Source organism: Lissotriton vulgaris, chromosome 7, assembly GCF_964263255.1.
Source record: "Lissotriton vulgaris chromosome 7, aLisVul1.2, whole genome shotgun sequence".
NCBI lineage: Eukaryota > Metazoa > Chordata > Amphibia > Caudata > Salamandridae > Lissotriton > Lissotriton vulgaris.
The window spans coordinates 216,450,063-216,475,575 of NC_141695.1; the positions used below are offsets into that span (position 1 = coordinate 216,450,063).

Below are 25,513 nucleotides of genomic sequence, written 5' to 3' on the forward strand. Positions count from 1 at the left end.
GACGAGAGCACTATGTGCTTTTTAAAATACCCCTCACACACTAAAAAGTCCTTTAGTGTCATGCTTCATCATAGGGGTCTTCCCGTCCCTCTAGCGGGGCGGGGCGTGCTGCGACCAACTAACTACGCGGGAGCACTTATTTAGTGACAGAAGGCTATGTGTTGGTGTAGGGGGTGTCAGTGAAGTGTAGGGACCTAACATGTGAGTGCAAAGATTAGTTTAGAAGGTTAAACATTCTCTGGCTAGTAGAAAAAAAAAGAAAAAAATATATATATATATATATACTTTATTCGCTTCTCTAGCTGGGAACGTTAAGGGGATTTTGAGGTAGAGCAGTAGCTTGCTACCGAGTCGACATGTTTTGTAAGCAGTCCCCTACTGCTTACTCATCAGGACCATATAGTGGTCCCTTCTACAAATTGCTCAGTTCTAAAGTAATAAGCCTACCGTCCTACAAACAAGCAGCAAAAATAGGCTGACTGTTTGGGCTTCAGGGCATGAGCTGGCCCAAGTGAAGCATGGTAAATTTCAATGAATACCAAAAATATCCGAACACGGGGGTAGGATCAAGACATTGCTCTTGTACCGGTGACTATACCGCGCAGAATACCCTTCGCCTGCAAGCTCATGGGGCATTGAACACTTGTGGAAATAGGACCGCAGTAGGTCAATATTTTTGGTATTCATTGAAATTTACCATGCTTCACTTGGGCCAGCTCACGCCCTGAAGCCCAAACAGTCAGCCTATTTTTGCTGCTTGTTTGTAGGACGGTAGGCTTATTACTTTAGAACTGAGCAATTTGTAGTAGGGACCACTATATGGTCCTGATAAGTAAGCAGTAGGGGACTGCTTACGAAACATGTTGACTTGGTAGCAAGCTACTGCTCTACCTCAAAATCCCCTTCTTAACTTTCCCAGCTAGAGAAGCAAATAAAGTCTATTTTTTTCTACTAGCCAGGGAATTTTTAACCTTCTAAACTAATCTTTGCACTCACATGTTAGGTCCCTACACTTCACTGACATCCCCTACACCAACACATAGCCTTCTGTCACTAAATAAGTGCTCCCGCGTAGTTCGTTGGTCGCAGCACGCCCCGCCCCGCTAGAGGTACGGGAAGACCCCTATGATGAAGCATGACACTAAAGGACTTTTTAGTGTGTGAGGGGTATTTTAAAAAGCACATAGTGCTCTCGTCTTTCTAGACCTAAGAGAGAGCCTAGTATTTCACTAGACACAAAATAACATAACCTGAAAAATAATCACCGTAACATATTGATATAATCTCATTGTTTATATAATACTGCTAGGAGGGTGATTCTATCAGCACCTCTACGCTTCCTCTTTTGGATCCCTTGACACAGCCAGTAGGCTTGCCTTATGTACTGATGTGGTGACTCCTAACAAAGCCGGAAGGCCTCCTTTATTTAAATTCACACCCCCTTTATTGTGGAGATATGGGATAGGTGTGGGGGGGGGGGGGTGTATTGTGATTGTGAGGCTCTTGACCCATTAGGGCTCCAATTGAATGCCACCAAAGGTATTTCCTATCTACCTTATGTTTGTAAATTAATGCCTAGTATTTAGGGTTTGTGTGCGCTGTGTGTGGGTATGTGTGTAGGTGCACATGCGTGAAGGGCGTGTGTGCGCGCGCACGCAGGAGGGCATGTGTGTGAAATATATGTACTTTTCCTTTTTCAAAGAAAAAGCACTGACTTAAACATGTATTGAGTGTAATTGCAGGCCAGTGAATGGTGATTACTAGCCCACATCACCTCCCCTTAGTGTAGGCCTTGGGCTGCTACTCTTCGGTACCCTAAGAGTCATTTGCTACTATGGTGAACTTTGGTCCACAGTGGCCTCCTCACTGGGAACTATTAATTCTGCAAGCTTTGCATCCAGCACAATGAATAACTCAATTTCTTACAGAGCTGAAATGTTCCCTCCAGTATTACTTTGACAAAATCATGCAAAAACTGAAGCTCTGATCTTAAGCACTTTGTCATAACTTAAATAGGTATTCCTTGGGCTTCATGTAGGTGCTGACTATTTGTTCCAGATTCACTCATTTGAAATTTGTCCTTTTCATCAATGCCTTTCCCTTCTCTGCATATTCTTAACCAACATGCTGTGTTCTTGCAGATCTGCAATCCACGGGCGTGGCCTTTTCTGTAAACGCAATATTGATGCAGGAGAGATGGTGATAGAGTATTCTGGCATTGTGATTCGCTCTGTGCTGACAGACAAGCGGGAGAAATTCTATGATGGCAAGGTATGTTTAGAGCGGCATTGGTCCCAAAATATCTTTACAAAAACCTTGTGTGTGTGTTTAGAAAAAGCAGCTCCATTGCCTTGTAAACTGAGTGGTATTTGTACTGAGGATGAAAGACACAACATGCCAACTGCAGGAAAAAACATTTCTCATTTCTCGAAAGTCCACCAAATTTCTTTTTAAAACTATTATTGTGGTACATTACTTCATGTATTATTCATGGGTCTATTTTGCCTTTTAGTAGGGGTGAGACCAACTGTGTGGGGATGGGTAGGTGTGTTGGTAAAGATTGTGTGCTAGAGTCTGATGGGGAGATGTGGGCGGGTGGAGTTTATGTGCACAAACACGTGCTTTTGTTCCTACTAACAGCAGTCTGTAGCACGTCTGATGTCACTCACAAGGACAGTCAAATAATTGACCTTTTCTTGGGTTGGCATAAACTGCCTTAGAGTGTGGGGACTTTGAGCAGTGAGTAAAGAACAGCGGAAATACCCCTGTCAGTTACTTAAAAAATAATAATGTGAAAAACATTGTTTTTTCACATAATTTTTGTATCCCGCTTCTGCAGCCTTCCTCAGAAGTTCATACGTTAGCAGCATTGTAAATTCACTATTTTCTGTGCCTGTTTTAAATGTTTTTTATTTGTTTCTCTAGGGAATTGGCTGTTACATGTTCCGTATTGATGACTTTGATGTAGTGGATGCTACCATGCATGGCAATGCAGCACGGTTCATCAACCACTCCTGTGAACCAAATTGCTATTCCCGAGTCATCCATGTGGAGGGACAGAAGCACATAGTCATCTTTGCCCTGCGCAAGATCTATCGTGGGGAAGAACTGACTTATGACTACAAGTTCCCCATCGAGGACCCCAGCAACAAGCTGCCATGCAACTGTGGAGCCAAAAAATGTAGACGTTTTCTGAACTGATATCTATGCGGGAGGTGAGCAGGAATCTCCTCCTGAGCTGTAACTCCAGTACCATTGCAAGCCTCAGACTACACTGAAGTGTCTTCCTAGGCAGCATTCTGGAAGCAACGCTCCAGCGCCCTCGCAAGCAGCACTTTGGAGGCCACATTAACGCCAGTGCAAGAAGCACCTCAGAGACTTGGTTAGATTCTCATTGCCACTCATGCTTCAAGGATTGATTTGGCATGCTGTAAGTGAGTGTCTGAGATAGGTCTAGTGTCAGCAAAGAGCAACTCAGCTGAGATTCCATCAGCACTTTGGAGCCTGGTGCAAGAATGTTGGTCTCAAGCCAGAATTGTACATTTGCAATTCATCAAAATGCCTTGAAGGCGCAATCCACTTCCATCACAAACAGCGCAATGGAAAGAGATCCATCTATTTTCATTTAACTCTGCACTTCTGTGAAGAGGTTTCAGTACTTTTGGTGCATGAATCTATCGCCACCAGACAAAAACAATATTCTGTTGCCTCACACATGTGAATCAGCACTTCTGTAGCAGGCACATGAGATTCCGGTAGCTTGATGCCTGTACAGTTACATTTCAAGCAACACACTGGCACTCAGAGCGAAGTCTCAGAATGTCTTCCCTGGTTCAGAACCCTGGTAACTGGAATTGTTTGCAAGAAACCAGTCTTCTTTCTTATTGTGTACTCTGTTTTATCTTTTCCCTTTCATTCCCTTGTCTTCATTCACACTATCTCTTCTGATTGTGCTGAACCTTTGGTTTACTATTGCTCTTTTTAACATTTTCCATTTGTGGCAAGCAGGCATGGTCTCTTGCTCTTTTCCGTTTGTGAGATATATCTTCTTGGTGGATCTTCTCACCAGCACAAGCTGTTTCCATGTTCCTTAATATACTCTCTCATTGACCTTTTCTTATCACAGTCCGTGGCTCTGAGTATATGGTTCCTTCTTCACTTTGTTTCATGTTGCTCATGCAGACTCCAAGGTTTGTGTTTTTATTTGTAGCAGGAAGGCTTTCTATCCCAATGTCTTTGGGCCTGCTAATCATTGGTGATGAAGGTTACCTTGCCCTCCATGTATGTAGCACTAAGGTTCTTATTCCAGCAAGTCTGTCACTGAGAGTCCTCTTTAAAATCTGTTACACCCCATCTTTGCTTACATAGGTCTACTACCTCTCCTGTATTGTGCTTAACTATTTTCTGTGGTGCTCAGTTTCTGTTCGCCCAAGATCTCTGGCTCTTTTTCTGAGAGATTGGACCACTGATGATCTAGGCTGGGTAAATTCTGAACTCGTCTTGTGTATGCTGAAACACGTTTGTTGATGACCGAGGACAGATTGCTATGATAGTCTACATAATTGGGCCCAAACAGGCTAAACAAAACTGTACTGAGAACTGGGCAATGTAGGCTTCTGAGCTCAAGGTGGCTATGAGAGGCAGCTATCCCATAGCCTACCTTGATTGTCACCTCTTTCATAAGTGAAATAAAAGTCTGAGGTGTCTCATCCGGATGCACTCCAGAACCCTCAACTCCAGGAGTGACTAGTTGCTCACCTACTAGCCTTTTTCAAGCAATTCCTGAGAACTGTACAAATATACTGCAGTATCATTGTGAAACAAGTACATCTACGCTGTATCTTGCTTCTAAATCCTCCTTTCTCAATGACACACAGGTTGTGTACTTGTGAGTTTCTCTTCTCAATATTCTGCGATCATGCATTTTTTTCTCCAGTCAATGGATATTGCTGCTTTCCATTTACACCTTTTAGCTGCTCCTTCTGCTCTTTGCACCCCACCCCTAGGGCTTTGAGACAATCTACCACTGAAGCACCATTTTGTTAAAGAACATATGTTAGTGTTTTTCGGACTATGGTGGGGTGGCTGAGTTTGCATCCTCCTTAATGGAGGATGGTGCTGGTTTTAGGAAAGGCACCTCAAGCCTTTCCTCTCTCCCCTTTTGATGAGCAACTTAGGTAGACGGTGGAAGTGTTTGGTAGAGGTATCCTCTCATATCCATAACCTGAACTCCATTTTGTACTTTGCAGTGCATCGTACAGAAAGGGCCACACTCTCCATCCCCTTGACTGGTGCTCTAGAACCTAATAAGCCTTTGCGTGTTCCCAGAATCAAGAAAATGGCCTCCGAAAAAGGGGACATCATCACCACCATATTTTATCCTTTTTTTGTATATTATTTTCTAAATTTGACGTATTTCTCAGCTATTACTGTGTTTGAAAATACTAAACGGAAGAGGACAGCTGTAAATATTTGTACAAACATTTCTAAGCCAGTTTATTTCCTATGCACTTTTCTATTTAAAGAATCCGAGAATAAAAGATGTTGAGATGTTTTGACCTTGTTCGTATAATTTTAAATAAAGCGAATTTTGACAAAAGAATGAAGATAGTCTTGCAAGTGTTATGTGATATGCCCCTAGGTTCCTTATGAGTCAAAACTCATACCATGCATGATCCCCGTCAACTATTCGGTCGAGGCTCTTTATCTGCGTCATTGGTGGCAGCTTGCGCCAGGAGGTATGACTGGAGGGGAGACCATATTTTACATAGGGGGGAGGAAGGCAGTAGGATCTCGGCATAAGTGTGCAATTGTTCTTGGCAATATATAAGGTCATTCAGCCAGGAATGTGCAGTCTCGTCATCTGATCAAGCGCAACCAACACCTCCGACCAATAGCATCTGGTGAGATGGCAATCCCAAGCTAGATGTCTGAAATCTGCTCCCTCACGCCCACATCGGTCATGGCGGTCTGTCGCGAAAGCGCATCAGGTGCGCGGGGGTATAATAGAGACGGTGTATGTATTTGTAGTGAATGATGCGCAGCATGCTGCTGGTGGATATTTTCCCTGTCTGTTGGCAGCAGAAGGACCACTGGTAGTCAGGGGGTGGGGAGCAGAGTTCTTCCTCCCATCGGGACCTAGCCGAAGGAGGGTTTTGTGTACAGTCTCTTTGGGTAGTGCGGTACAGCAGTGAAACGACATGTGTGGGGGTAGTTTTCTGGAGGAGGGTGTGTAGCGGAGTCATAGTGGGAGGCTCCAGTGGGAAGCACGGGGTTGAGGGCCTTAACTTCTTGTCTGTCTTATATAGAAAAAGCGTTCCAGGGGGGTAAACAGGGTAGCTCCGAAGAACTCTTCACTGGTACAAAGTTTACTGTTAACATAGAGCTTACCCCAGGTCAGAGTGGAAAGCTTTAGGAGGAGTTTGCAGCAGCCTCCTTCGTACGTGACTGGGAGCGCAAGCCTGCCATGGAGGGGAACAAGGGGGAGTATAGTGTGGGTTCGAGGCATGTGGGCTGCTGAATTCATATCTGTGCATAGATCGCCGCCTAGTGTTGGGTCCGGATGATCGCACATTGTTGTCCTGGAAGAGTCTTCGAAGTATCACAAGATAGGTGGCTTCTCCCCTGGACTACAGTGCGCATTGGCATCGACTCCATCCCCAGATTGTTTTCCGCCATAGGGTTCGGATGTATATTGGTTCACTCTAGTCTGAATCGATATAAAACTTTTCTTAAGGCCAAAAGGTCTTTAGGTTTTCGTCGGTGTAGTCTTGCGTTCGGTGCCCGATTATTTCCAGCTCGGTTCTGAGCCGGATTTCCCGAAAAGCCTCGTGCTTTTCGACGCTGAAGGCCCGGTCGACGCCAGAGGCCTTATCGACGAACCATCATGGAACGGAGCCCGTTCAAGAGATGTCCCGTGTGCAACTCCAAGTATCCCCACATCGACGTCCACCCGGTGTGCAACAAGTGTCTTTCGCCGGATCATGATGAAGCCAGCTGCATGGCTTGTTCCCGTTTTCGATCCAAGAAGACTCTTCTGCATCGACGCGCTGCGCGCCCGGAAGCCCAGCAGACGGCACCGGCGCCTGTGGACATATTCGATGCCGGGGATGATGAAGGAGCTGACCGGGAGGTTCGTGAGAACCTGTCGAATCCTGCATCGGAGGTCGACTCCAACTACGACGCGGATGCTGAAATGCTTGAAGCAGAAGAAGTCAAACTAGGTAGGAGACGACGACGGGGCCTTTGGGGCCATGGAAGATAGCTCGAGCGAGGAGCTAACTCAAACTGACATTGGGGCCGAAACGCTGCATAAGGCTCAGGTCGAGGGATCGCCACTAGGCCTTACCCAAGATCTTCCGATAAGTTCTACGGCCCCGCCTTCGGGCTCGGCTTCTGACATTGCTAAGGAGCCGCTACCATCGAAAGTGAAAGCTCCGGTCTCGACGCAAGTGAAAGCACTGGTGCCTCCATCGAAACCGAAAGTGCGGATTGCTTTGATCGGCTCAAAGTCCTCAGACCTGTCGGCACCGACAAAGCAAACAAGCGTTATCGACCCAAAGAAGCAGCTCAAGGGCGTCGAGACGAAGTCTAGCGCGCCGAAGACTACGGTCAAGGTGGTCGACCCGAGCAAATCGGCGCCGAAGGCGGTCGACACCAACAAAGGGCTCGGTGATCCAATGGTTCTCGAGCCTCCCCTTCGACAAGGCCAAAAGCGGACCGACCCACGAGTCCACGTCTGGTGGTGCCTCGAAGGATTCAGTCAAGTCGACGCAGCCGTCCGCCTCCTTCTCCAAGCAGGTGGCAGACTCCCTAAAGCGCATCAAGGATAAGGGCTCAAGTGTCGGGCCTAAAGATCCTCCACCTTCGAAGCCTGTCCATAAACCTCAGAAAGCGTCGACGCCCATCCACTTCACGCTGCCGCCAAAAGTGGCGCCGAAGGCTTTCGCCCCTAAAATGGCCGCCGACCTGCCAGTGAAGGTATCCTCGGTGCCGAAGTCGACTACAGTGGTCCCGGCCATAAAGCCTCAACAATCCTCGTTGGAGGAGCAACAGGAACAGTTTATCGATGCCGAGACAGGCAGACTTTCCCTTTATAAACGGAAAATCGCCCCGGAACAGCCGATGGAGTCCTATAAAATTCCACTGAAGAAGAAAAAGGATTCTACTTCGACTCCTGTTCTTGTGGAACCGGTATCTCCACGTGGTCATGTCTCACCCACTTATTCAGATGTGGACACTGGGGAAGGTGATGATGAGGAATACAGCTATCCAGTATACGCTGATCCAGATGATACCAATGAGCCCTGGGCAGCTGCTGCTGACCCAGGGGACCCTCACTCTGGCCATGACTCTCAAATGTATGCTGTGAAAATGTCGCCTACAGAGGATTCGGCAGCGTTTAACGCCCTCGTTGAAAGGGCAGCTAAAAACCACGACGTCCAGCTACATGCTGAACCCATTGAAGTGGACTTTCTTTTTGACACCTTTTCCGTCTCAGAGAGGACTGTCAAGACTCTGCCTATGTTGAAGGGTGTCTTGAAGCATGCTGGGGAAATTTTCAAGGAGCCTACTAGAGCCAGGGTGATAAACCCCAGAATTTAAAAGAAGTACAAATCGGCACCTGGGGACCCTACTTACATCAGGGGACAGTTGCCGTTGGACTCTCTTGTTGTGTCTAATGCCCGGAAGAGGGCTAATTCACAAACAACAGGTGATGCTCCTCCCCCAGATTCCTTAATCTAAGGTGTTTGAGGCATTGAGGAAAAGGGTGGCGGCTCAAGCGGCCAAAATCTGGCGCATTTCAAACACTCAGGCACTTCTAGCCAGGTATGACAGGGCACACTACGACACACTTGAGACCCTGTTACAGCACCTGCCAGATGAATACAAAGAGACAGCTGAGATGCTCATCCAAGAAGGGAAGCTCATATCTAATGCTTCTATCAAATGTGCACTGGACGCAGCAGACACCGCGGCCAGAGCTGTTAACACTAGTGTTATGCTGAGATGACATGCCTGGCTTAGAATCTCTGGTTTCAAGCCAGAAATACAGACCACCATTCTAAATCAGACAGTAAACCCTGATCATCTATTTGGCCCAGAGGTGGACACCACCTTGGAAAAGATCAAAAAGGACACTGAAACTGCTAAGTCCATGGGGGCTCTACAGTCCCAGCAGTTCCGGGGTGGTTCTTTTCGGCGCTCAAGCACTAGAGGTGTTTCCAGAGGCCAGCTCTCCCAAACCACGCAGTACTATAAGGGCGGCACGCAGACCACATACACCAAACAAAGTCGAGGTGGATATCGTGGAAACAGCGCCAAAGGCAGAGGTCGTGGAAACAGCAACTCCAGATCCTCCGCCACTAACAAACAGTGACGCCTTGTCACTGCCCCCCGACCACACAACACCTGTCGGGGGGGGGGGGGGGGGGGGGGGGGAGAGACTTCAACAGTTCCTGCCAGTCTGGAAGTCCATCGCAACAGACAGGTGGGCCACATAGCTTATACAGTACGCTTATTGTCTGGAGTTAACATCCACTCCACCCAACATACCCCCAAGACACCGTCCTATGTCCGCCGAGCATTTACACTTATTGCAGCAGGAGGTCCTCGTCATGCTGCAAAAAGGGGCAATCGAGCTCGTGCCTGTGGAAGAAAGAGGCACAGGAGTTTACTCACTGTACTTCTTGACTAAAAAAAGGACGGGTCCCTCAGACCCATACTGGACCTCAGACCCCTCAATCAGTATATTCTATCGGAGCACTTTCACATGCTGACCCTGCAGCAGGTCCTACTGTTGCTCAGTCAGAGGGATGTTCTCGCAACTTTAGATCTAAAGGATGCGTATTTTCATATTCCGCTGCACCCGTCACACAAATACCTCCGGTTCACCATCCAAAACCAACATTACCAGTTCAAGGTTTTGCCTTTCGGGGTCACCACGGCACCCAGGGTCTTTACAAAGTGCCTGGCGACAGTGGCCGCACACCTAAGGAGACAAAACATTCACGTCTACCCTTATCTGGACAACTGGCTCATCCAGGCAAAGTCAGCCCAGCAGTGTGCCGCCCACATGTCCCACACCATTCACCTTCTTCACGATCTGGGATTCTCACTAAATTACCCAAATGTCCCACCTGCAACCCGCCCACATACGGCAGTATCTGGGTGCGACAATAAACACTGGCAGCCACAGCACAGCCAAATTCAGTGAGGGTCAGCAGCATTCAATCGCTGATACAGAAATTCAGACCTCAACACTCGCTTCCAGCGCGAGTGTTCATGCAGTTGATTGGCATGATGGCCTCCTGCATCTCCATAGTCCCGCACGTGAGACTACATATGCGTCCCCTTCAGGAATGCTTAGCACGTCAGTGGACTCAGGCTCACGGACAGTTGAAAGACCTAGTGTTGGTGACCGGTCGTGCATACAACTCTCTGCATTGGTGGAACCCACAAAACCTTTGCAGGGGACGACCGTTCCAAGAGCCTGTGCCACAGATCATTCTGACGACGGACGCTTCTCTCCAGGGTTGGGGAGCTCATGTACTCCACTACACTGTGCAGGGACTATGGACACCGCAGCAAAGGAAGATGCACATGAATATTCTAGAAGTGATGGCTATCTTCATGGCAATGAAAGCTTTCAAAGTACATCTGTGCAACAAGTTCGTGTTGATCCGGACGGACAACATGACGGCCATGTACTACATTCAGAAGCAGGGAGGTACACACTCTCCACAGTTGTCTCATCTGGCTCAGAGCATGTGGAAGTGGGCCATTCAGAGAAACATCTTCCTCATGGCCGAACACCTCCCAGGCAAGGACAATCAGATGGCAGACCTGCTCAGCAGGTACAGCCACCAGATGCACGAGTGGGAGATACATCCATCAGTACGCCACCCGTACTTCCTAAGGTGGGGTCATCCAGAGATCGACCTGTTCGCCACAAAGGAAAACGCAAAATGCCCAAGCTTTACCGCCAGGTTACCAAAACCCACAGTCGTATGGCAATGCGATATGGATGAACTGGTCAGGCAAATTTGCATACGCTTTTCCCTCAGCACCTCTAATACCGCTGGTAGCGCGCAAGCTGAAGCAGCACTCGATGACTCTCATCCTGGTAGCTCCAACGTGGGCTCGCAAACCATGGCACACCACGTTTCTGGAACTGTCTGTGGTACCGCATCAAAGGCTGCACCTCACACCCAGGCTTTTGACGCAGAGCCATGGCGACATTCAGCATCCAGATCCGCAACAGCTCAACCTGGCGATCTGGCTCCTGAGGTCTTAGAGTTTGGCTACCTCAACTTACCTCCTGACTGTATGGACATAATCAGGGAGGCAAGGAAGCCCACCACCAGAGCATGCTATGCGGCGACATGGAAGCGGTTTGTCATTTATTGTGCAGACCACAACATTAACCCACTGGATGCCTCTATTCAGGACATCATTTGTTATCTCTTACATCTGTACAAATGTAATCTGGCCTATGCTTCCATTCGTATACATTTGTCCGCAATAGCTGCTTATCTCCAAAACAGACAGCACCTCTCACTTTTCAGGGTGCCTGCCATTAAAGCCTTTCTGGAAGGACTCAAACGAGTCATTCCTCAGCGGACGCCACCAGCTCCCGAGTGGAACCTAAATGTGGTCATCACCAGGCTGATGGGTCCCCCTTTCGAACCACTGCATTCATGCGAGATTCAGTTCTTGACGTGGAAGTGGCTTTCCTTATAGCGATTACGTCGCTAAGACGAGTTAGTGAGCTCCAGGCACTAACTATCCAAGAGCCATTTATTCAAATACATTCCAACAGGGTGGTGCTTCGCACTAACCCTAAATTCCTTCCTAAGGTAGTTTCCCAGTTCCATATCAACCAAACTATAGAACTACCTGTGTTGTTCCAAAATCCAGAGTCGGTTGCGGAGAGAATGCTCCACACACTTGACGTCAAGAGGACCCTAATGTACTACATTGATAGGACCAAACATTTTCGGAAGACTAAACAACTATTTGTTGCCTTTTCGCCACAACACAAAGGCAACCCCATTTCCAAGGCTGGTATAGCCAGGTGGATCGTTAAATGCATTCAGATCTGCTATCAGAAAGCCAAGCGCACTCTAACCATTCCACTGCGGGCCCACTCCACCCGAAAGTTGGGGGCCTCCATGGCTTTCCTTGGAAATATTCCTTTGGAAAAAATATGTAGAGCAGCCACATGGTCTACCACACACACATTTACCAAACACTACTGTGTTGATGTGCACTCCAAACAGCAGGCAGCTGTAGGGCAGGCTGTTCTAAAAACACTTTTCCAAACTGCTGCAGCTGGCACGGGCGGCCGCCAATAATGGAGGGACTGCTATGTATTCTATGCACAGATATGAATTCAGCAGCCCACATGCCTCGAACCGAATATGCTACTTACCAGTATGCATCTGTTCTTGGCATGTAGGGCTGCTGACATTCATATCGCCCGCCCTCCTCCCCGGCGCCTGTAGCGGCTGCAGCATTCACACATACTTCTAGCATGGTCATCATTCACATAGTTTCACTCCATCTTGGCCACAATGGCTAAAAACAATCTGGGGATGGAGTCGATGACCATGCGCACTGTAGTCCAGGGGAGGAGCCACCTATCTCGTGATACTTCGAAGACTCTTCCAGGACAACAATGTGCGATCATCCGGACCCAACACTAGGCGGCGATCTATGCACAGATATGAATGTCAGCAGCCCTACATGCCAAGAACAGATTGTGAGAAGTTGGCCTGATATGCAGTGCTCACTATTCTAGTGATCACTATGTATCAGTCCAAACGACCCTTATGGTGTTTGGTTGTAAGTCAACCTTAGACCAGCTATCCTAGTAGTGTGGATACGAGCAGTCTTCGGGCTAAACTCTAGAGGGCGTGTTAAGCCAGCTGTTATACCATCACATATACCCCTTGAACACCAAGTGAAAGGACACCACTCAAGTGTTATGAAAATAAACAGTGTATTTATTAGAATCACAACAGCCCTGTACTCTTTATGAGGACAGGGTACTAAGCACACAACAAAACTCTTATGAAAATACTTCAAGTTGCACAATTTACACAAATGCCCGAGGGGCACAAAAAACCATATACTCTGAAAGTGGAATGCGAAATTACTAGCAGGTAAGTACTGTACTAATAGGCTTTGGAATCGCTAGGACTACGTTACTGAACCTTCAGATTACTAGTAGGAGGCCTAGGGGACTCTGGTGCAGAGTGTGCACTCTCACGCGGGATGCGGGACAAAGTCTATGGGAGGTAGTAAAGACAAAGTTAGTGTTCTCGGGCGAACCCGATAAGGTAGATCGAAAACGACAGTGGATCCTGACCCTTGGATAGTGAGGCTATGCTGGGGCACCGAAATGCCGAAGTTACCGAGCCCAGGGGCTGCAGCTGCATTTGTCTCAAAAGACGTCGGGAATCCTCGTAGACGAACCAGGAGCCTGAAGAAAAGAAGTTGCTGGCAGGCGACCAGTGAAGATAGTTCGAGTGATCCAAGCCTGGATCGAAGATGGATGACACCTGAAAACAGAGGGGACCAAGTTCGTGACTACTAGCCAGTAGTCAGGTGGCACCAGGAGGGCACCGGATGGTAGTCACCTCGACTAGGTGAGTGGGCGACGCTGTGCTCTGCAGATCTCACGGACCAGGAGGCGTTGTCGGCGACCAGGATGGAGGTGCGAGCTGTCCCACGATGGATGATGCTGTCGACGTCGCTGGACCCAGGATTGGGGCAACAAGTCTTGGCAAATTCAAGCCCACGCGGTGGACCTAAAATGGCGTCTGGAGTGGACCAGGAGGGTCCGGGGTGCTCCTCTTTTGGAAGGGAGCAAGGGCCAGTCTGGAGCAACCAGACCAGAAGCAGTGATGTCGTCGGGCGTCGTTAAGAAGGCCACAAGCCAGCGGGCTAGTAGCCAAACAACGCGGTGAGCAGCAAAAAGCAGAAGGGCCCCACGCAGATCGTGGAGATGCTGGGAGGCTGGACTTCGGTGCTGGAGCTGCTCAGGGTCGGGGCTTCTCGGACCCCAAAGCACTCACCAGAGGATCCCTCGGCGGTCGTGCTGGATAGAAGTCGTGCAGTTCTGATGATGGCCGGTCCCTCGAGGTCTCGTCGCACCTACGGTTCTCAGCTTAGCTGTAGAGGTAGGTAGAGGTCAGAGGTGCCAGGGAAGCCGGGCCTCGTCGTGCTGGTCGGTCGGATTCCTGAGGAAGGACGTGCAGCAAACCGCAGAGTTGTTAGATGGTGCCTGCGGATGCAGGGTGACTACTCCTTAGCCACAAGGGAGAAATCTTAAGAAGTCGAAAGTTCCTTTCGTAGAAAGTAGTTTCAGGATTCAAAGATGATCTAATTTGGAAGGGTCCCCGCTCCTGCCTTTATCCTAAAGAAAGGGGTGGGTACGCGACTAGGTCCTGCCCTAGGGGTGGGACCAGGAAGGGGGGTGGTTACACCCCTCTCCCATGCCGGACTTTCCCCAGGCCAGGAGCTGGTGTGCCCCTGGAACTGGTTCTAGCCGGCAGATGCGTAGTGAGCACCGGGGTGCCACTCAGCAGTCACCTTCCTGTAAAGCCCTGCCTACCCAGGATACACAAAACCCTGTCTGGGATGGTGCTAGCACCGCCCCTGACAGGAAACCCTTTGTCCAAGCTCTCCTCGCTGGAAGGACTCCCAGCAGCAGGAGGTCAGACTCGTGTCTGTGGTGGCAGCATCCATTTTGTGGAGCTGAGGCTTCGTTTAACTTTAACCGGAGTTCACAGTTACATACATGTTGTGTCCCTCTAGACGGGTGGAATGCTAACCCCGTCGCCAGAATTGGCGAGGGGTTAGTATTCCAATTCGTATGACACCTTACTCGACATGTTTTGATAAAGCAATACCAAAGATAGCATTTAATCGCAAGGATTATAATGCACTTAAGAGTATATGGTATGCGTTATCATGGAACAGCTATTAGGACTTGGTTCCGCAAGCTGCAAACGGGCTCAGCTCATGCCAGAGCACCATTTCACACGATTCCAAGCACTCTGCCTTCAGGATTGTCAAGGCCTGCCATAGGAGTGACTGATAGGAATCTGTGTGTCCATTTTTAGGGTTAGATATAGGTATACTATATCTAAAGCAAAGGGTTACTACACCACCTTGCCCCAGCTGTCGTGCAGCCAGTTGTGTCAGATTTAGATGGCCATCCAGGGGTGGCATAATACATGCTTCAACCCCTGGTAGGCCCTGAGTACACCTATGCCCTGAGTTACAGGGTCTGATAAGGTGGCCCAGTACCAATTGGAAATCTACCTAAGGTACATGGAATCCATTTTAGAGAGAGAGCAGTAGGCCTGGGGTCCTGATTGGCAGGGCCCCAGGTCAACTAAGTCGGAAAACCAGCAAAACACCAGGCAAAAAAGTTTGGGGTAACCATAGTCGGGTATCTACCTTCCTACACAACCCCCTCCCCCCCCCCCCCCCCCCCAACGAAAGGAGATAAGGCTATCCTTGACCAGGTAAGCCTATATTGCCTGAGTGGCCATATGAGGTGGTACATGCACTGACATGGTTACCCCTTGTGTCATGGTCCACTAAGCAATCCCTCACCCTAAGGGTATCTGAGGATCTCCACCATAGGGAATCACTACCTGTGGTGTGCTTTGGCAAAGTAAAAGGCTGGTGTGGGAATGGAGTACTGAAGTGAGACTCCACTACTGTTGGGCTCAACTTCCTCCAATCACTATACACCATATGTGCCTTTCTTTCCAGTACTGAGTTGCTATGAGCTCTCGGGGTCAACCTCTGGCTACCTAAAGCTGGAGGCTGAGTCCCTCTGTTTGGCTTACTGGAGGGACAGGTCAGGTTTGGGGTTTTTAGGCCCCATGTTTGGCTGTGCCCAACAGTGTCCAGCTGTGGGAGGTCCCTAACTACTTTTAAGGGGGATCCCTCAGGAGTGTGTTTTATTTTCACTTGGCTAGGACTACTAGCTTCAGTGATCCTAATCTGCTGATTGGGAAGTTCTTTTGGACAGGGGGCCCTTTGGGGTCTACCACTGGCCTTCCTGACATCTACAGCCCTGGGCTGTTGGAGGCAGGATTGAGAGGGGCAGGTTACCTGCTCCAGACTGGGTCCCACCTGGGAAGGTTCCACTGTCATCAGGGGCTCTGCCAGGCTAGGCCTGACTACCTCTGGGGCAGTTCCTTCACCAGGGGTAGAGTCCGTTCCCTGAGGAGGCAGGCTCTCACCTAGTGTCTGGGAGGGGGAAGACTTTTCTTCCTCCTCAATGCTCTCTGTCTGAGTGGAGTGATCCATAGTTTCAGGCCTCACAACACTGTTATCTGTCTGAGTTTGAGCTATGGCCATCACAACTCCACCAACCTTTTCAGGAAGGGACTCAGTTTGGGTTTGGGCTGTGACCATCACAGCCCTGCCACCATAGAAACAGCTCAGAGAATATGCGCGAAGGAACTACAAGAAATTGAGGAACTTACTACGGCCATCAGGGACAGCCAGGTGGTTCTTGACTCCAAAGCTCTTTTAGAGAAAATAGATAAAGAGATACAGTCTTTTAAAGATAACACCATCAACAATAAGACAGCTCAGTTCGAAAGGTATTCGAAATCCTTTACACTAGAAAGGGCTTATCCCTTCCTTAAAGACGATTTTTACTCTCAACCAGAATCTCGGGGAGCACTTACAAATTTCCAAGGAGGATCCAGGAATAGGTTTAAAACTTTCTCGGAGACTTCGTCTTCTGAGTCATCAGGATCAGACTCAAGAGGGGGTAACAACAAAAAACAAACTCCTTTTTTAGAGAAAGGCCAGCAGTCAAAAGTAAGATTCAAAGCACCATGGGAAATGCGAACCCGGAGAAATTATTACAAATCGTAAAAAGCCCCTCCACCATAGTCAACCTATCCGCTCGGACATTGTCAAGGGACGAAGAGTCAGTCCTGAATCTGGGGCTTAAATTTGTCCCCTCTAGACGGACAGATTTCACTAAGACCAAGTTGGAAGCAATAGAATTCTGTCGCAAGATCAGATTGAAAGTCTTTTTTGCCAACCAACCCTTGACCAGTAACATGGAGACTACGGGTCTTAGAAACAAGTCCACCTTCGTACCCACTCAGAACATCCCTAAACAAGTGCATGCTTTCGAACAAATTCTGTTGACATCAATTAATAAATTAGAACAACAGCAGAAATTTGTGAAACCTAACATCACCAAGGGACAACGGACAGCACTGAGAAATCTAAAGGAAGATCCCTCAGTGGTCATAAAGCACGCCGATAAGGGCGGTGCCGTTGTTATCTGGCCAAGGGAGAAATATCTAGCAGAAGCATTTTCCCAGGTTAACAATCAAGAATGGTACCGAAAACTTACAGAAGACCCCTTACAACAAATACAGTCACTAATTTTAGAGGTTGTCCAAATCGGCAGAGACAGTGGGTTCTTGGGTCCCAAAGAAAGCGACTTCTTGATCAAAAAATTTCCGTGAACACCGGTGGCATATTTCTTGCCAAACATCCATAAAAACCTGTCCAATCCCCCAGGACGACCAATTGTCTCGGGGTGCGATTCGTGCCTCGAGCCATTGTCCAAATATGTGGATTTTTTCTTAAAGCCCTTTGTGGCAAAAGTAAAAGCCTACCTACGGGACACTACTGATTTTTTAATGAAACTGGGGGTACCTTGTTTGATGACACATCGCAATTAATGGTGACCATGGATGTGACGTCACTCTACACGCAGATCCCACAGGACGAAGCGTTAGAGGTAATTGAACTTTATCTTGACTCTAGAGAAAGACCTCATAGAGTCCCCACATCTTTTATACTGAGACTTGCTGAAATTACATTGAAAAAGAACTATTTCCGCTTCAATTATGATTTTTTCATGCAAATTAAGGGCACCGTGATGGGGTGTCCTTATGCCCCCGAGATGGCCGTACTGTACATGGCCGAATACGAGAAAAGATTTGTTGAGGAAAATAACCCTTTCAAACAACACATAATGCACTGGTATCGTTATATCGACGACGTGTGGCTCTTGTGGCAGGGGAGCCACGCCGAGTTGAGTAACTTTCACCAGTGGCTAAACACAAGACATCAGGACATACATTTTTCACTGGACTCAAGTAATGTAAAAATAACTTTTCTTGATGTAGAAATAAAAAATGTTGGAGGGACCCTAAATTCGTCACTATTCAAGAAGGTAACAGACAAAAACACCATCCTTCATTATGACAGCTCACATCCTAGAAATCTGAGGGCGAATTTGCCGTATGGGCAACTCCTCCGGATTCGGAGAAACTGTTCAAAGATCGAACAATTTGAACAACATGGGCAACACTTTTGCGATGAATTGGTTCAGCGGGGCTACCCGAAAAAATTATTGAAACCTTCTTTCAAGAGAGCTCGATACACACCCAGAGAATGTCTCTTTGAAACAAAAAGTAAACGTGAACTAGAGAGCTTGGTCTGCGTCATGACGTTTTGTGCAGAGACCCACAAAATAAGACAAATGGTTTTGAAACATTGGCATCTGTTAGAAGAATTGGAAATACCTTTTCCCCGTCCTATATTTGCATTTAAGAAAAACCAAAACATTGGTCAGCAAATGGTCCGTGCAGATATCAGAACAATTAAACCTAAAAGCGATTTATTGTCTCAATGGGGCCTCAAACCGATAGAGGGACATCATAGATGTGGGAATTGCATTGCATGTGACACAACTATTGAAGGAAAAACCCTCCATCACAATAACATGACGTGGACCCACTTAAGCTTCACCAATTGTAGAACCAAAAACGTTGTTTATGCTATCATTTGCCCCTGTCCCAAAATCTATATAGGCAAGACGAACCAACAAGTTAACACACGTATGACACAACATAGGTCTCGCATTAAGAACAAGGTTCTCACTGCGCCCCTCGTCCAACATTTCATTGACAACAAGCATGGAGAGAACGAGTTCCAATGGACTGTGTTGTTTAACATTAATCAACCCAAATCAGGTACAAATACTGAGCAAATCCTACTGAAGAAAGAGGCCTACCTGATATTAAAATTTAACCGCACCCAAACGGGGCTGAATTCATTATCCGAGATTTCTCTTCTGTAAAACCCGGATGTGTTCGTCCACTGAAAGACTACATTAACCACAATGCCGAGCGGCACGTTCACTATGATGTAGGAGCCTCACACGGCGGTTTCTCCACCAATGAGTTCGCATTTCCTGGTCTAGCTGTCCAAGGGAGAGGTGAGTGTCACTGACACCTAAGCTAATGGCACAGATAACGCTGCGTTACGCGCTAAATAAACAATTCAATACATTTTTTCATTTTTAAATGTAGCGCGAGTGAAGCACGCTTTTCTACACGCCGCGGAGGCGCCCCCCGCCTTCCAGTAAAGTCCCTGGCAGTGTTTGGCTTAGAGTAATGACAACAACTTCTGCTCCAACTTAAAATCTACAGGTATGTCCCGCCGCGCATTTGAATTAAAGCACAAATGTTGTACACATCAGGGTAACGGCCACTAAGCACAACTCTTGTTTGCGCGTTACAGAAATCACCGGTATTGCCATTTGAGCAGAATGACTTCATTGTGAGAACAATGGTAGCCTCACCGTCATAACGTCCAAAGGTAGGACATTTGAGCTTTGCAGTACTGGAGCCACACCAACTGTGCAGCTCCGGATGGTCTAGTAACCATCTTGTATTTTTTGCTAACAGAATCTCGCCAAAAACCAAAAAGCCCCCGGCCCCCACTCCCATCTGAATAATTGGACCGCGGGACCGCGTCGCCAATGTATAAAGGTAACACAATCTAGTGACTATCAGTATATCTAGGGGATTTGAAAATCACTACTAGCATTGATTAAAACAAGCTTCCTTTATTTTTTAGATTACGACATTGAAAGAGCCCTGAGGAGAATCTGGGATTGTCCCCAGTTTCGAAACGCGTCGGCAAACGGCAAATAGGCTTCATGATACACGATTCACTAATTCTTTAGTTGATTATTCGTTATTTGAAACTAATTGAAAAGTCAAATTCAATTCTTTGTTGCCTGTTTTGTTCTTGACCCTTTTTGGGGCACTATAGTGGTTTGAAATCTCGCAAAGAAAAATTATTTGTGGATATATAATCGCTATTTTTTGTAAAAGAAGTTTGTATATAAATGTTGGTTTATTTGTATATATGTCATTTGTATGATAGTTGTATGATAGTTGTAAATATTGTAAATGTTTGTGTAAAGTGTTTTTCTCACCCATGAAAATATACGTAAAAATGACTTAAATTCTAAAAGGGTTGAAATAAAGTAACCCATACAAACAAAAGATTCCCCTTGTTTGTATTCTCAAAAACTTTAAGAGAAAATTTATTGTGAGGGCTAGCATCTTCTTCTTTTTCTAGTTATATCAGGTCCAGCTACCCCTCAGTCCCAGGACCAAACTCCGTTGTTTAACAAACCTGTTCAGGAAAGGCATCTTTCTGGGATAGGGCTGTGACTGGCACAGCCCTCCTGACCTGTTCAGGGAGGACATCACGGACTGGGGCTGTGGCTATCACTGCCCCACTAACCTTACCATGGAGGTTTACCATTTTAAAATGGGTTTCTTGCTCTACCTCAGCCCAGGCTGAGGTCTCTAAATCATTCCCCAGTAGGCAATCTACAGGCAAGTTTGGTGACACTGCCACTCTCTTGTGACCAGTGACACCTCCCCAGCTGAGATTTACCACTGCTATGGGATGATCTCTCTGCACTCCATCAATGTTCACTACCTGGTATGTGGCACCAGGCATAAGTTGCCTTGAGGGGACTAGGCTCTCAGCCACCATGGTGATGCTAGCCCCTGTGTCTCTGTAGGCCTCAACTTTTGAACCATTGATGAGGGGTTCCTGTCTGTACCGGCCCAAAGTGTTGGGACAGGTTGTGAAGTTGGCAAACCCCATGCCAGTCTCACAGACAAGAGTATCTAAGTCAGGGGACCTGGTTAGGCCAGAGTCCCCAGGCACTCCCAAAGAAAATGCACCCAGATTCTTGGGGGCACTCCCACCACCTGGGGGATTACTACTAGTAGTAACAGGAGGCTGGGAAGCTTTATTTGGGGGTAAGTTCTCCTTATTGTTGTTGGCCTTGGGACAACTGTTGTCACTTTTGTAATGGCCTACCTGTTTGCAGGTATGACAATAAGGTTTCTTTTGGGTTTTGGGAGAAGTTTGGGACCCACCCTTTTCAGAGGAATTTTGGGGCCCTGTGGTTTGATCAGAAGATTTATTCCCACCCTTCTCTTGAGGCTTGGTTGATTCCTTCGTTCGAGGCATGTGGGCTGCTGAATTCATATCTGTGCATAGATCGCCGCCTAGTGTTGGGTCCGGATGATTGCACATTGTTGTCCTGGAAGAGTCTTAGAAGTATCACGAGATAGGTGGCTCCTCCCCTCGACTACAGTGCGCATGGGCATCGCCTCCATCCCCAGATTGTTTTTTTCCGCCATTGGGTTCGGATGTGTTTCGGTTCCCTCTGTCGGAACCGATAGTTGTTCAACTTTCTACTCGAGACCAAAAGGTCTTTAGGCTGAGCGTCGGTATAGTTGCGTTCGGGTTTCTTGTCTGACTCTCAGCTCCGAACTCTTGCTACCCTTCCGCGTGCTCTCGGCGCGGACGGGCCTACACTACACTTCTGCTATGGAGCGGACTCCGTTCAAGAAGTGCCCGGTGTGTAACTCCAAGTATCCACACCTCGACGTGCACCCCGTGTGCAATAAATGCTTGTCACCGGACCATGACGAAGACAGCTGCATGGCGTGTTCGAAATTCCAGTGCAAGAAAACTCTCAAGATTCGTCGGGCCGCTAGGCTCCAGGCCAAGTTCTTGGCTACCGCGGCGCCCCCACCAGACGACATATTCGAAGAATCTGTTGGAGACGAAGACGACGTACAAGGTTCGGACTCTAGTCCCGCGTCCGAAGGGGATGCCTACGACGCGGGTGATGAGGACTTTGACGAAGTCGTCGACGAGGTAGGGGACGACGATCGGGCTATTGCCACCGTAGGGGATAGCTCGGAGGAGGAGCATCCCCAACCAGACTCAGGGGTCAATCCCCTTCATACGGCCCAGGTCGAGGGATCGCCTTCGGGCCTTACCCAAGACCTCGTTATAAGTCCAACGTCCCCGCCTCCGGGCCCGGTCACGGACATTTCTGAGGCGCCACTCCCGTTGAAGAAAACGAAAGTGAAGCCATCTGGTCACGCTCCCTCGGTTTCGAAACCGAAAGTGAAAGTTGCGCTGGGGCAGAAGGTTCTGGAGGCGTCAACTTCCAAAAAATTCAAGATGGCCGACTTGAAGAGCCACGCCAAGATGGCCGACCCGAAGCCCTCGGGGTCGGCGCCGAAGGCGAAGTCGACCGACGCGGCTGCGTCGGCGCCGAAGGGGGTCGAGGACCCGAAGACGGCTCCGAAGAAGCGTCAGGGCGACGACGTGACCCGGGCTCGGCCGGCGCCGGCCCTTGGGGACAAGGCGCGTGAGGTGTCGGCCCCGAAGAAGGTGCCTGCCATCGATCCGACTCCCGACTCAGGGAGATCGCTCGAGCCGGTCAAGCCCTCTCCTGCCTTAACAAAGAAGGTAGCGGAATCCCTGCAGCGGATACGGAAGGACAATGTGGTTCCTGATCAGGACACTGTGGCGCCTAAGCACACGCCGAAGCCTGCGAAGGCGCAAACGCCTATCCGTTTTACCCTGCCGCCAAAGTCGACGCCGAAGACTTTCGCGCCGAAACATAGCGGGCCCGAGAAGGAGGTATTGACACCGAAAGCAGCCTTAGTGGTGTCGAAGCTTCGGCTCCAGCCGCTTGCTGAGGAGGGGCGTCGAGAGGTCATCATCGACGCCAATACTGGTAAACTGTCTCTCCTCAAGAGAAAAATCACCACTGAGCCGGTGTTGGAACATTTTCGGATCCCTCTCAAAAATAAGAGGGACTCTGCGGAAACTTCGACCCCGATAGAACCTATGTCTCCACAGGCCCTAGGACACTCACCGACGCATTCCGCCGCAGGCGATGCTGACGAGGAAGATGCCGAGTACAACTATCCGGCGTACTCGGATCCGGAGGAGGAGCACGAACCTTGGTCGGCCGGAGGCGACACGGAGGACCCGCAGTCGGGCCAGGACACGCACCTTTTTGCGGCCAAAACGTCACCGACGGAGGACTCAGCTGCCTTCAACGCTCTGATCGAGAGAGCTGCGGCTAACCACGATGTCGAGCTGCACTCGGACCCTGTGGATGTGGACTTTTTATTTGACACTTTCTCAGTGGCTGAAAAGTCAGTCAAAACACTGCCAATGCTTAAGGGGGTGCTTAAACACGCAACGGAGGTCTTCAAGGAGCCCACCTGGGCGCGTGTCGTCAACCCTCGCATTGACAAAAAATATAAGGCAGCGCCCTCGGATCCTACATACATCAAGGGACACTTGCCACTGGACTCGTTGGTTGTATCCAACGCTCGGAAGAGGGCGAACTCGCAGACCACTGGTGACGCTCCTCCCCCAGACAAAGAGTCCAAAATCTTCGAGGCCTCAGGGAAACGAATTGCTGCACAGGCAGCTAATATTTGGAGAATCTCAAACACACAGGCCCTACTTGCACGCTATGATAGGGCTCATTGTGACACCTTAGAATCACTACTGCAACACTTGCCTGACCAGTACAAGGAGGCAGGAGAAATGCTGATTCAGGAAGGAAAGCTCATCACAAACGCATCCATAAAATGTGCGCTGGATGTGGCCGATACAGCCTCCAGGGCAATCAACACCAGTGTGTTGCTTAGACGGCATGCTTGGCTTAGAATTTCAGGGTTCAAACCCGATATTCAAACGACAATACTGAACCGTTAATCCTGACCACCTGTTTGGCCCGGAGGTGGATGCGACGCTGGAAAAAATGAAAAAAGATACAGACACTGCCAAGTCTATGGGGGCCCTCCAGTCTCAGCAGTTTCGGAGTGGTTCCTTTCGCCGCTCCAATTCCAGAGGCACCTCAAGGGGTCAGGCATCGCAGTCCACACAGTATTACAAAAGTAACACCCAGACCTCGTACAACAACAAGGGTAGAGGTGGCTACAGAGGCAATAACGTCAAGGGCAGGGGACGTGGAAACAACAGCTCCAGGTCCACCACCGCCAACAAGCAGTGACGTCTTGTCACTGCCCCCCGACCATACAACACCGGTCGGGGGGAGACTCCAGCAGTTCCTGCCCGCGTGGAGATCCATCACCACGGACAGGTGGGTCAAGTCTCTTATCCAGTACGGTTACTGTCTGGAACTTACTTCCATTCCACCAAACATACCCCCAAGGAGCCGTCCTATGTCCGGCGAGCACTTGACCTTGTTGCAGCAGGAAGTTCTAGTCATGCTGCAAAAAGGGGCAATAGAGCTCGTTCCATTGCAGGAAAGGGGAACAGGGGTTTACTCCCTGTATTTTCTAATTCCCAAAAAGGACGGATCCCTCAGGCCCATCCTGGACCTCAGGCCCCTCAACTGGTACATTCTCTCGGAGCACTTCCATATGCTCACGTTGCAGCAATTACTCCCTCTGCTTCAGCAGGGGGACTTCCTGGCTACGCTGGATCTGAAAGATGCATATTTTCATATCCCCCTACATCCTTCCCACAGAAAGTATCTCAGATTCACGATTCAAAACCAGCATTACCAGTTCAGGGTTCTGCCGTTCGGGGTCACCACGGCGCCAAGGGTATTTACAAAGTGCCTGGCGACTGTGGCGGCGCATCTCCGTCGCCAGAACGTCCACGTCTACCCCTACCTGGACGACTGGCTCATTCAAGCAAAGACAGAACAACAGTGCGTCGACCATGTGTCACGCACCATTCATCTCCTGCACGATCTGGGATTCTCTCTGAACTACCCAAAGTCCCATCTCCAGCCCGCCCACGTGCGACAGTATCTGGGCGCGACAATCAACACTCTGGCAGCCACTGCGCAGCCAAATTCAGTGAGAATCGCCAGTATCCAGGCGCTGATCCAACGATTCAGACCCCAGCACTCGCTTCCGGCGAAGGTGTTCATGCAGTTGATAGGCATGATGGCCTCCTGCATCTCCATTGTCCCGCACGCGAGACTACATATGCGTCCGCTTCAGGAGTGCCTAGCACGTCAGTGGACTCAGGCTCATGGGCAACTGACAGACCTAGAGTTGGTGAGCAGTCGGGCATACAACTCTCTGCATTGGTGGAATCCACAAAACCTTTGCAAGGGCCGACCATTCCAAGAGCCTGTGCCACAGATTATCCTGACGACGGACGCCTCTCTCCAGGGATGGGGAGCGCATGTACTCCAGTACACAGTGCAGGGACTATGGACACTACAGCAAAGGAAGATGCACATCAATGTGTTGGAACTGATGGCAGTCTTCATGGCCTTAAAGGCGTTCAAAGTACATCTGTGCAACAAAGTCGTGTTGATCCGGACGGA

General features: G+C 48.8%; 1 protein-coding gene across 1 annotated transcript in view; it reads left to right on the forward strand.

Annotated features, from left to right (window-relative positions):
* The window catches only part of KMT2B (lysine methyltransferase 2B), a 1,030,490-nt gene extending 1,024,887 nt beyond the window's left edge, over positions 1–5,603 (forward strand). Inside the window, exons 35-36 of the mRNA XM_086929980.1 lie at positions 2,142–2,271; positions 2,926–5,603. Coding sequence (XP_086786106.1) covers positions 2,142–2,271; positions 2,926–3,201 — 406 coding nt within the window. The 3' untranslated portion in view covers positions 3,202–5,603. The remainder of the gene's footprint in view (positions 1–2,141; positions 2,272–2,925) is intronic.
* The last annotated feature ends 19,910 nt before the right edge of the window (positions 5,604–25,513 follow it).